The sequence below is a fragment of the Ahaetulla prasina genome, chromosome 10 (genome assembly GCF_028640845.1).
Source record: "Ahaetulla prasina isolate Xishuangbanna chromosome 10, ASM2864084v1, whole genome shotgun sequence".
Classification (NCBI taxonomy): Eukaryota; Metazoa; Chordata; class Lepidosauria; order Squamata; family Colubridae; genus Ahaetulla; species Ahaetulla prasina.
Genome location: NC_080548.1, coordinates 28,666,879 through 28,679,627, shown reverse-complemented (window position 1 = coordinate 28,679,627; position 12,749 = coordinate 28,666,879). Strand labels below are relative to the sequence as shown.

The 12,749-nt window shown below is 46.5% G+C and overlaps 1 protein-coding gene across 1 annotated transcript in view; it reads right to left on the bottom strand.

Annotated features, from left to right (window-relative positions):
- The window catches only part of ATP1A3 (ATPase Na+/K+ transporting subunit alpha 3), a 50,830-nt gene that overhangs the window by 12,087 nt on the left and 25,994 nt on the right, over positions 1-12,749 (bottom strand). The window contains exons 13-18 of the mRNA XM_058196123.1: positions 12,450-12,625; positions 9,781-9,917; positions 7,918-8,068; positions 5,212-5,380; positions 2,200-2,354; positions 585-708 (exon numbers count right to left, since the gene is read on the bottom strand). Coding sequence (XP_058052106.1) covers positions 585-708; positions 2,200-2,354; positions 5,212-5,380; positions 7,918-8,068; positions 9,781-9,917; positions 12,450-12,625 — 912 coding nt within the window. The remainder of the gene's footprint in view (positions 1-584; positions 709-2,199; positions 2,355-5,211; positions 5,381-7,917; positions 8,069-9,780; positions 9,918-12,449; positions 12,626-12,749) is intronic.

Here is a 12,749-nt window from a genome sequence, read left to right as displayed (position 1 = left end):
ATCATAACATAACATAACATAACATCAGAGTTGGAAGGGACCTTGGAGGCCTTCTAGTCCAACCCCCTGCCCAGGCAGAAAACCCTACACCATCTCAGTCAGATGGTTATCCAACATTTTCTTAAAAATTTCCAGTGTTGGAGCATTCACAACTTCTGCAGGCAAGTTGTTCCACTTATTGATTGTTCTAACTGTCAGGAAATTTCTCCTTAGTTCTAAGTTGCTTCTTTCCTTGATCAGTTTCCACCCATTGCTTCTTGTTCTACCCTCAGGTGCTCTGGAGAACAGCCCAACTCCCACTTCTCTGTGGCAGCCCCTGAGATATTGGAACACTGCTATCATGTCTCCCCTAGTCCTTCTTTTTGTTAAACTAGACATACCCAGTTCCTGCAACCGTTCTTCATATGTTTTATCCTCCAGTCCCCTAATCATTTTTGTTGCTCTTCTCTGCACTCTTTCTAGAGTCTCAACATCTTTTTTACATCGTGGCGACCAAAACTGGATGCAATATTCCAAGTGTGGCCTTACCAAGGCATTATAAAGTGGTACTAGCATCCCTCCTGGTTTTCCTGTAGCTGACTCACCAATCTGTCCGTAGGCCATACTGATGAGACGTTCATTCACCAGCTTGTCAGTCCTGGGGTTTCGGGGCTGACGCTTCATGATGTCGCTCTCAGCTGCTTCGTAAGCCAAGGAGATGGCAGGCACCTGGCGGGAAAACCAAGAATGGAGAATGCTCAATCACAGGTTTCACCTTACACTTGAAGGTTTAGCTCTTCTCATCCCAGTCACAGGAAGGAGGTTGAAGGTTTAGCTCTTCTCATCGCAGTCACTGGAGGAAAGATCAGGCCAAGGACCAAAATGAAGGATCAGGTTCTTTTGGGTCATTTTCCTCCAAATTCTGTGTCTTCTTCTTTTGCCATCATTTTTTTTTTTGACTCATGTATTCATCCTTTTCAAAGTCATGCTGGGCTCAACTTCTGCAGGAAACAGGATTCCTTGCCTCTGTTTCCTGCTCAGATTGTAAATATTAAGTCAAACCCACAGCTTAAGCCAGGGATCTCCCAACCGTGGCAACTTGAAGCCTGGAGGACTTCAACTCCCAGAATTCTTTGCTGGCTGGGGAATTCTGGGACTTGAAGTCCTCCAGGCTTAAAGTTGCCAAGGTTGGAGACCTCTGGCTTAAGCTGCATATTAGATGTATTGGCCCATTTTTTTAAATTATTATTTGCATTTATATCTCGCCCTTCTCCGAAGACTCAGGGCGGCTTACACTATGTCAAGCAATAGTCTTCATCCATTTGTATATTATATACAAAGTCAACTTATTGCCCCCAACAATCTGGGTCCTCATTTTACCTACCTTATAAAGGATGGAAGGCTGAGTCAACCTTACAAATTTTTTTTACAAAAGATAACGAGAGAATTTTGGTTGTTAAGAATTATAGGTCCCAAGATCCTTGAGCAGGGGGTCTCCAAGCTTGGCAGCTTTAAGACTTGTGGACTTCTTAACGGCCAAAGAATTCTGGGAATTGAAGTCCTCCAGGCTTAAAGTTGCCAAAGTTGGAGACCCTTGGCTTAAGTTGCATATTAGATGTATCTGCCCAGTTTAACCAGTCTAACCCTAACCCTAAGATGGGACTAGAACTTCCAGTATCCTGTTCACAGACCCAAAATCATCCAACTGGCTTTCATGCTTAAAGGGGGACTAAAACTCACCATCTCCTGATAATTGCCCCGAAGTCACCCATTGATTTTCATGCCTGAGACAGGACTAGAACTCCCAGAATCCTGTTCACTGACCCAAAACCATCCAACTGGCCTCTATGTCTAAAGTAGAACTAGAATTTACCATCTCCTGATGATTGGCCACTGGCTTTCATGCCTAAGATGGGACTAGAACTCACAGTCGCCCAGTTTCTAGCCCGCCTCCTTAACCGTTAGACCAGACTGACTCTGATTTGCACTGGCTTCATTTGCACGAAGAGGCACAGTTTCTGTTCCCTGATGCCTTCAACCAAAACTGGTCCAGGCTAAGATCTGTTGTCCCTGTTGTAACGAAGGACCGAAGTTCAGGTTTCAAATCCTGGCGCAGAAGGAATCTATGGAGGGCCCCCTTCCGCCTGTGAAAAGGCTTGCAAAGAGGAGGCAAAACGCTTGGATGTTGGAGGACGAAGGGATGTAAGGGGGAGAACTCACCATATCAGTCCCCAAGTCAATGCACAGGATAGTGATGGTACCCAGAGGCAGTGGGATGTTGGCCATGATGAAGAGCAGAAAGGGAGTAATCTCTGGGATGTTACTGGTCAAGGTGTAGGCAATGGATTTCTTCAGATTGTCAAAAATGAGGCGTCCTGGTGAGACAAACGGGGAAACAATGGGGCACAGCTGGAGAAGCAGGTTCCACACATAGTCAACGCCAGGCGGATTTCTGCTTCTATACCGCGTTATAGTGCTTTTACTGCCCGCTCTAAGCGGTTTACAGAGTCAGCATCTTGCCTCCAGCGATCTAGATTCTCATTTTACCAACCTCGGAAGGATGGAAGACTGAGTCCGCCTTGAGATGGTCAGGATCGAACTCCTGGCAGTGGGAAAAGTTAGCCTGCAATACTGCATTCTGACCATTGCGCCCCACAGGAGGGAGGGAGGGAGAGAGGGAGGGAGGGAGGAAGGAAGGGAAGAAAGGAAGGGAGGGAGGGAGGGAGGGAGGAGGAAGGAAAGAAGGAAGGAAGGAAGGGGGGGAGGGAAGGAAGGAAGGAAGGAAAGAGGGGGGGGAGGGAAGGAAGGAAAGAAGGAAGGAAGGAAGGGAGGGAGGGAGGAAGGGAGGAGGGGAGGAGGGGAGGAAGGAAGGAAGGAAGGAAGGAAGGAAGGAAGGAAGGGAGGGAGGAAGGGAGGAAGGGAGGAAGGAAGGAAGGAAGGAAGGAAGGAAGGGAGGGAGGAGGGAGGGAGGAGGGAGGAGGAAGGAAGAAGGAAGGAAGGAAGGAAGGAAGGGAGGAGAGGAGGGAGGGAGGAGGAAGGAAGGAAGGAAGGAAGGAAGGAAGGAAGGAAGGAAGGAAGGGAGGGAGGAGGGAGGAAGGAAAGAAGGAAGGAGAGAGGAGGAGGAGGGAGGAGGAAGGAAGGAAGGAAGGAAGGAAGGAAGGGAGGGAGGAGGGAGGGAGGAAGGAAGGAAGGAAGGAAGGAAGGAAGGAAGGAAGGGAGGAGGAGGAAGGAGGAAGGAAGGAAGGAAGGAAGGAAGAAGGAAGGAAGGAAGGGAGGGAGAGGAGGGAGGGAGGGAGGAAGGAAGGAAGGGAGGGAGGGAGGAAGGAAGCAAAGAAGGAAGGAAGGAAGGGAGGAAGGAAGGAAGGAAGGGAGGGAGGAAGGGAGGGAGAAAGGGAGGGAGGAAGGAAGGAAGGAAGGGAGGGAGGGAGGGAGGGAGAGAGGGAGGGAGGGAGGAAGGGAAGGAAGGAAGGAAGGAAGGGAGGGAGAGAGGGAGGGAGGGAGGGAAGGAAGGAAGGAAGGAAGGAAGGGGAAAAGGAAGAGCAATAAGCACTCATATACCGCTTTACAGTGCTTTTACAGCCCTCTCTAAGCGGTTTACAGAGTCAGCCTATTGCACCTACACAATCTGGGTCCTCATTTGACCCACCTCGGAAGGATGGAAGGCTGAGTCAACCTTGAGCCTGGTGAGATTCGATCTGCCAAACTGCAGGCAGCAGCCGGCAGTCAGCAGAAGTAGCCTGCAGTACTGCAGTCTCACCACTGCGCCCCTGTGGTTCACAAGCAGCTTCTCCTCCCCTCCCGCACAGGGTTAGTAATTCTCACCCGCTCCTAGAGGTAGTCCTCACGACCATAATTGAGCCGAAAATTTATGTTGCTAAGTGAGACATGTGAAACGTGGTTTGTTCCCCTTTTCACTTTGTTTCTTGCCACTGTCGGTCAGCGAATCAATGCTGCTGTTAAGTTAGCAACACGGTTGTTAAATGAATCTGAATCCTGATGCTACATACAACAGACCTTGACTTACAACAGACCATTCGAGGTTACAATGAGCACTGAAGAAAGCAAACTGAGGACCGTTTTTCACACTTATGACCGTTGCAGCATTCCTCACGGTCACGTGATTTACGTTCGGATGCTTGGCAACTGACTCCTATTTACGACGGTTGCGGTGTCCCGGCCGGGGCTCCCTTTGGTGACCTTCTGACAAGCAAAGTCAACGGGGAAGCCAGATTCCCTGAACCACCATGTGCTGCTCATTTGACAATGGCTGTGATTCACTTAACAACGATGGCAAGAAAAGTCATAAAATGGGACCAAAAACTCACCGAACCTATTTCTCACTTAGAAACGTAAATTCTGGGCTCAGTCGTGATCGTAAGTCGAGGGTGACCTGCAGAGGTGGGATCCAGATGGTTCGGACCGGTTCGCCTGAACCGATAGCGGAAATCGCGGGTCGGCCTGCCCGCCCACCCCAGCTCTATGTCGTTCTATTTAGGGACGTTTTTGAGGCCAGGCGCATGCGTGGAAGGCAGGCGTGTGCACGAACTGTGCACGTGTGCGGCAAACCGGTAACAACATAACATGCAACCCACCACTGGCGACTTGTATTATCTTTCTCCCAGAAATAAGATATTAACAGGACCCATAACTGAGATCTGCCCTCAATTCCAACGGTTTTAGCAGGAAGGGAACCAGTCTCCCTCTCCTTGCCTACTGTTGTGCCTCGCCCGCCCCCTTCTCCGCAGCCGGGCCCCTCCCATCTCCTGCTATCTCAGCCAGAGGCTGATAGTGTAGAAGAATGGCCTGGCATGCCTCTAGCCCCCAGCCCTGGCACCATGCCCGGACAGACTGAGCAAACAAACCTCCCTCCTATAGCATGTGTGCCTGAAGCCAGCCACGAGCTAGAATTGCCGGCAGCTGAGCAAGATGAAAAGTGGGCTGATCCTCGCTTCCGGAGAATGGAGAGGCGACGTCAGCAAAAGGAAGGGAGGGGCAGGCCTGGATAAGTGCTGAGTCATGGAGCCACACCCCATGGCCTATATAAAGGGTCTGCTTTTTGGCATTCCTTGAGTCAGGCAAAGTCTCATCTGGTTGCTGAAGTCACACCTTGGATTCCTGCCTGCCCTGAGAACTCTGACAGGAATTTGGCAAAGCTGCAGAGGCTTCGTGGCCACGCTTGATACAGACTTCCCAGACCCGGCCGTCAGAGGAGGAGTGGGACACGACACCTACCTTCTTCAACTCCAGTAACAATAGAGGCAAAATTGTCATCTAGCAGAATCATGTCAGCAGCCTGTTTGGAGACATCCGAGCCAGCAATGCCCATGGCGACGCCAATGTCAGCCTTCTTCAGGGCAGGTGAGTCATTGACTCCATCCCCGGTCACGGCCACAATGGCGCCCTGAGGGGGAAAGGAAGGCATGGTCAGAAACGGGGAACAGGTGCTGCTGTGCAAAAGATGGTTGGGTGAAGAGGGAAGAGATGGTTTGTGTCAGGAAATTATTATTTGCCTAACTAGTTGGCCAGGCAATATATAAACTAACTATGTATGTTTGTAGAAAGGCATGATATTGCTTTAAGGCTGTGCTGTATCATGCAAGCATCCTGATTGGTTGAGCTCTGTAGCCAATGTATAAAAAGACTACTAAATTATGGCTTGTGGGGAATCTACAGAGATGCTATAGCATTGTAACCTAATGACATGCTGCAACTGTATATTTGAGGTTTATGATCGTTGCTTGATCATGGCTAGTTACTGATTCCTCAAGATACTGACTGTTGTGAATTTTACTAAACTGAAAGAAGACCTTGCTTGTTTGTTGTGCAAGTCTCCATTGGTAAGAAAACTGACTCACTGACTGACTTTATATGTCTATGGCCTGGAATTGTTTTTGGACTATGACTTTGCCTTTTCCCTAAAAGTAAAGGAATATCAAACCCCAGTTTGTCTGCAAGTGACTGTTATTGTATACAACCAGTCTCAGTCGTTTTCATGCGTAGGGTACTCTGCTCAACAGTCCACAATCTTGGTTGTGAACCCAGATTACCCTTAACAATTTGGATGGAGACAATGGCGGTAGGAAATATGTGCGCTCAACCTACGCTAGGAGGTTCTCCGTCATCGAGGTCATGGTTGCCCCAAAGGTGTTTTTTCCTTAAATTAAATTGTATTAATTTTCTATTAATTACATTTCTTAGTGCTTAATAAACACCATGTTTTCTGGGTATTTAATTTGCTTAACAATACACACGCTATTCTTATTCTCCACCCCTTTCTTCCAATCACTGGTAAAACAAGTTCCATCTTTGATAATATTCTATGTCTTCTTTCTGTTTGATTTTCAATGCAAGTCTGTCCATTTCTGCACAGTCTAGTATCTTCTTAATTATCTCTTCATCTTGAGATTTTTTCCTTCATCTTTCCAATATTGCGCGAAGATAATCCTCGCCGCTGTTAAAAACATGTACTACTAAATACATGACTTTCCTTATCAAGTTTTTCTGATGTCATCCCTAAGAAAAAAGATTCAGGTTTAAAATCTACACGTTTCCCTATTATCAGCCAGAGCTAAAGAAGCTTCTTGGAGGAGAAGCGAAACGTCTTCAAAAGAAAAACCAGAAAGTCCAGTTGCCTCTTGAAAAAAGCACCTTTGGGACAACCTACACTAGGGTGTCTGGTCAACTGGGGTGGAATCTCCAGTTAGGCTGTGGGAAGAGAGACTCTATTAGCCCTTCCATGCCGAATGCTTTCCGTTGTGAAAAGGTGAGATTCAGAAGAAACAAGTGATGAAATCTGTAAGGCTATGGGAGCAGCAAAATCCTTCTCTCGGTCACTCCAGTGTGTACATCCATGCATTTTGTGTTGCATATTTTTACACCTACTGCATTGTTCTGCCCTGAAAGACCTTCGTTAGCTGTATGAACTCCCTAATCAGGGGTGAAATGCTCCCAGTTCTGACCGGATCTCGCGATCTGGTAGCAATCGTGGCCGGTGGTTCGGCAATCCAGTAACGATCGCCAAACTACCGGTGACACCCGGTGTTTTAACCAGGAAGTGTTGTGGTCCGTCAGCAGCCTACGGAGCTGGCAACGGAATCGGACAGCGAAGAGGCTGAAGTGAGGCCAGGGCCATCGGGAAATAAGGTGCGGACTCCAGAGCTTCCAGAGACTGATAGTAGTGAGGCAGAGGAACAGGAGGAGCCTGTTCCTAATGCATGCATGAGAAGAGCTGCCAGAAGGCAAGAACAGCTCAAGCAGAGAGGACAACTCGGGAGTAGGGCCAAGAGATGATTGGCCCCTCCCATAAGGCTTAAAACAGACCAGCACCGATGTTTTAGCTTTGCCAGAAAACAACGTTGTAGCTGCGACTTCTGCTTCGTCCTCTGCTTCGTGTACGTTTTTGTTTTTGTGGCTTCTGGACGTTTGCCAGGAAGGGCCTTTGGCAGTTTGCCTAATTGGACTGAGGTTTGTGAGATAACTGAAGAATTTGTGTTTGGGAGGCATTTGTTTTACTTTGAGTTGAACGACGCTGGGAATGAAGTAATTCCCAGCTGTTCGAATAAAGTTTATTTTTCTACGGACTAAGCTTATTACTATCTACTTGGGCCTGGGCAGTGGTGGGATTCAAATAATTTAACAACCGGTTCTCTACCCTAATGATTTCTTCCAATAACCAGTTCACCAAACTGCTTAGAAAGTTAACAACCGGTTCTCCTGAAGTGGTGCGAACTGGCTGAATCCCACCACTGGGCCTGAGTCACAACAGGAAGTAATGTGCTCGCACACGCAGGGCGTGTGGACTTCGGAGCCGCTAAGGAAGGTAAGTAGATTTCACCCCTGTCCCTAATAGCTGGAGAAGACAAATTTAATGGGATTTGCCGGTGGGGATGAGATATAGACACACGACATGGTCGGTTGGACATCCTTCTCAATCTCTACCTGTCTTTGGCAGCCTTCCACGATGATGAGCTTCTGCTGAGGAGAAGTACGGGCAAAGACGATCTCGGTGTGATTCTGTAGAATTTCATCGATTTGCTCTGTAGGCATGTCTTTCAAATCTGTCCCATGGATCACACAGGCCTTGGCATCTCTAAGAAGACAAAGGACAGTAGACAAGGCAAGCATGACCTCCCCATATGCAGCTAGAGCAGGGGTCTCCAACCTTGGCAACTTTAAGACTTGTGGACTTCAACTCCCAGAATTCCTCAGCGGGCTGAGAAATTCTGGGAGTTGAAGTCCACAAGTCTTAAAGTTGCCAAGGTTGGAGTTCCCTGAGATAGAGATAGAGTATTAACTATGGACTGTTATGCTTTCATCATTTCAAAGTTGTTTTTATTATATTTGTCTTCCTGCCTTTTTCTAAGCATTCCCAAGAACACAACTGTTGTGGCCCACCAGTGGCCAGGGGAGCTGGCAGCAGACTCAGAAAGTGAAGAGGTTGGGGAGGAACATAAGCCAGTCCTGGAGTCTGGGGAAGGCTCTGATGAGTGCTCTGCGTTGGAGGCAGAGATGGGGCCAAGGCCGTCTGACAGTTATCAGCTACCTTCGGAGTCGAAGATAAGTGGGGCAAAAGAACAGCTGGAGCCTGTTCCCGATGTGTACATCCACAGAGCTGCCAGGAGAAGGCGAATGGCTAAGGAACAAGGGCCGACTTGGGAGTAAAGGCACAAGGGGACACTGAATGGCCCCTCCCATAGGGAACAAATAGAAGCAGAAGGGGAATAGTGTTTGCAGGAGACAATTAGTTCATTTATTAATATGAAGATTTGCTTATCTGAGTTGTGCCTCACAGAGACTCCATGCCAAATATTTCCTTGTCCAGCGTTACGCCTGGAAGCTCTCGGCCTGGCAAGGACTGATAAGGTCTGTGTTTGCAATTCACCTTTGAAAGACTGTTTGCTGGGACTTTGCTGACTGTGAAGGCTAGGAATTCACATTAGCCAAATAAAACATGTTGGGACAGGGAGTCTGTTTCGTGATTTTGTGAAGCCTAGGTCAGAACAACAACTACATTTCAGCCTTTCATCGATTCGGGGTGAATGGTTACAGCCCTCTGGGAGATGCCAACAAACAACAACTCACTATTGAATTGCCACACAGAGTAATGAAGGAAAGAGAGAGAGAGAGAGACCGCAACTGAACAGATATCTAATCGATACACTGTTAGAAAATAAAACTTAAATGCTGGTATTGTCTAGGTCAGGGGTCTGCAATCTGGGCTACTTTAAGACTGAGTGGCTCAGAATGCTTGAGGGTCCTTGAGTGGCTCAGACTGCTAAGACAGTCTGTTATTAACAGCAGCTGCTTGCAATTATTGCAGGTTCAAGTCCCACCAGGCCCAAGGTTGACTCAGCCTTCCATCCTTTATAAGGTAGGTAAAATGAGGACCCAGATTGTTGGGGGCAATAAGTTGACTTTGTATATAATATACAAATGGATGAAGACTATTGCTTGACATAGTGTAAGCCGCCCTGAGTCTTCGGAGAAGGGCGGGATATAAATGCAAATTAAAAAAAAAAAAAAAGACTTGAGCGGACTTCAATTCCAAGAATTTCCCTTCAGCATGGCTTGCTGAGGAATTCTGGGAGTTGAAGTTCACAGGTTTAAAAGTTGCCTGAGATGGGCCTAGCTTGAGCGAGAAAGCCATTTCAAAATGTGACAAACACAAGAAAAATAACCCTGTGTGTGTGTGACTTCCTTGCCCCCTCTCTGTTGTCCCTTGCATTCCATGATGTCCTGGAAGCTGTTACTTTTTTCCCCAGACCCACAAAGTTGACTTCTGCCCTCCTATTCTCCCCTCACCTGGGGTTGACCTGGCTGACAGGAATGTTTAGCCGGGCGGCAATGTCTTCCACTGTCTCGTTGCCCTCAGAGATAATTCCAACACCTTTGGCGATGGCTTTAGCTGTGATGGGATGGTCACCTGTTACCATGATCACCTGCGGAGGAAAAGCAGGTTTTTCAAAGGAGTTCTGGAGAACACAAAGACTGTCCATTAAAGCAGAATGTGTTGTCCAACCCGATTCATTTCTAAGAGTTGGAAGAATTGAGGGAGATAAGGTGGTCTCCAAGGGTTTCTAAAAGGTCCTTGTTGTGGTCCGCCAGCAGCCTGTGGAACTGGCAAAGGAGTCGGACAGCGATGAGGCTGAGGTGGGGCCAGGGCCATCGGGGAGTGAGGTGCGGACTCCAGAGCCTCCAGAGACTGATAGTAGTGAGGCAGAGGAACAGGAGGAGCCTGTTCCTAATGCACGCATGAGAAGAGTTACCAGAAGGCAAGAGCAGCTCAAGCAAAGAGGACGACTCAGGAGTAGGGCCAAGAGATGATTGGTTCCTCCCATAAGTCTTAAAAAACCAGCAATGGCGTTTGGGCTCTTTGCCAGAAAACAACATTGGTAGCTTTGCCTTCTTGCATTTGTTTTTTGTATCGGTGTCTTCTGAACTTTTGCCAAGAAAGGCCTTTGGCAGTTTGCCTAATTGGACCAAGATTTGCAATAGGATTGAGGAATTTGTGTTGGGAGGAATTTGCTTTAATTTAGTTGAACTAGGCAGGGAATGAAGTAATTCTCAGCTGTTTGAATAAAGTTTGTTAGTTTTTTCACTGACTAAGTTTCCTACTACCTACATGGGCCTGGGTCACAACAGTCCTGGACAATTTAAGGTTGCTACACCTTGTCTGATCCAAGCCAGAAGCTGCCATTGACATCAAATCAAATATGCAAACCTTGGGCCAATTCATTAATTAATTCAAGACAAAAAGGAGCACCTTGGATTTTGGAATCTGCAGATAAACTGATTCATTAAAAGAGAATTGGAGTTTATTTATGGCATAGTTGTTTGAGTGACCTTCTATGGCCCATATGAAACATTTCAGATCTCTTTTTCCAGCCAATTGTACCTGAAATGTTTCATATGAAAATCTAAAATTAATGTATAATGTATAGCATAAGAGAAGATATTATAGTGAAATGAAATATGTAAAGTATAGTAGATACATAGATATTGTAGTGATTATAAGAACGAATAAGTAACAAACAAAATGTATATGTATATAAATTGGTTGAAAGATAAAATGGATATTACTAAAGATGCCGGTATCAGAAAACTGTAAAAAAAAAAGTTTGTTTTTAAAGAAGTAAATGTTGAATAAAAACACTTTTAAAAAAAAAGAAAGAAAGAAATAGTTCTGATCTTTTCACTATTAAGGTAAAGGTAAAGGTTCCCCTGCACATATGTGCTAGTCGTTCCCGACTCTAGGGGGAGGTGCTCATCTCCATTTCAAAGCCGAAGAGCCAGCGCTGTCCGAAGACATCTCCGTGGTCATGTGGCCAACATGACTCAATGCCAAAGGCGCACGGAACGCTGTTACCTATCCACCAAAGGTGGTCCCTATTTTTCTACTTGCATTTTTTACGTGCTTTCAAACTGCTAGGTTGGCAGAAGCTGGGACAAGGAACAGGAGCTCACTCCCTTACGCAGCACTAGGGATTCGAACCACTGAACTGCCGATCTTCTGATCGACAAGCTCAGCATCTTAGGCCATGAGCCAACGCGTCCTCATTTTTCACTATTAGGAGACAATTAAAAAAAAAAAAAAGCTGCTTAGGAAAGCGAATTGGCCTTCTGGAATATCAAAATTGAGATAAAGAGATTTCAAAACACTTGCATTCAAGCCGGATAATGTCTGGAATTACACCTCTGAACTGAATAATGTCCAGCTATTCATTCAAGGAAATATCTGCAGTTCATGTAGATGTAGGGCTACTTACGGGACCTACTTACAGGACCGCCTACTGCCGGCCTCTATCTCCCAGCGTCCGGTGCGTTCCCACAGAGAGGGACTCCTCAGGGTGCCGTCAGCCAAACAATGTCGACTGGCGGCCCCCAGGGGGAGGGCCTTCTCTGTGGGGGCTCCTACCCTGTGGAACGAGCTTCCCCCCGGGCTTCGACAACTACCTGACCTTGGGACCTTTCGCCGCGAACTTAAAACCTATTTATTCCATATGGCTGGACTGGCCTGATTTTAAATTTTAAATTTTAATTGTGGGTTTTAAATTGTTGTAATTTGTATGGGGTGTAATGTTATTTTAAATTTCTGGCACACTTGAATCAGTTTTTTAAGGGTTGTTTTAATTATGGTGTATGTTTCTGTTTGTATTTTATTTGCCTGTTCACCGCCCTGAGTCCTTCGGGAGAAGGGCGGTATACAAATTAAAACATTATTATTATTATTATTATTATTATTATTATTATTATTATTATTATTATTATTATTATTATTATTATTATTATTATTATTATTATTATAGACCAGGGGTCTCCAACCTTGGCCATTTGAAGACTTGTGGACTTCAACTCCCAGAATTCCTCAGCCAGCTTTGCTGGCTGAGGGATTCTGGAAGTTGAAGTCCACAAGTCATCAAGTGACCAAGGTTGGAGACCCCTGATGTAGACTGTCCAGCTGTCCAGCTTACCTTTATGCCAGCGCTTCGGCATTTGCCCACGGCATCGGGCACAGCAGCACGGGGTGGATCAATCATGGACATGAGTCCCACAAAGCAGAGGTTATCGGTGCAAAAGTTGACGTCGTCGCAGTCAAAGGCGAACCCTTTGGGATATTGCTCTTCAGGCAAAGAGTAATGGCAGAAACCTGGAAGGAAAAAAACGGTAGTCAGGAAAAAAAAAAAACACCAGGGAAAATTTGACCCGGATGGCCAGATTTTAGCCAATGATTTGGATGGCCAGATCTTAGTTAATGATTTTGCTTGTATCTT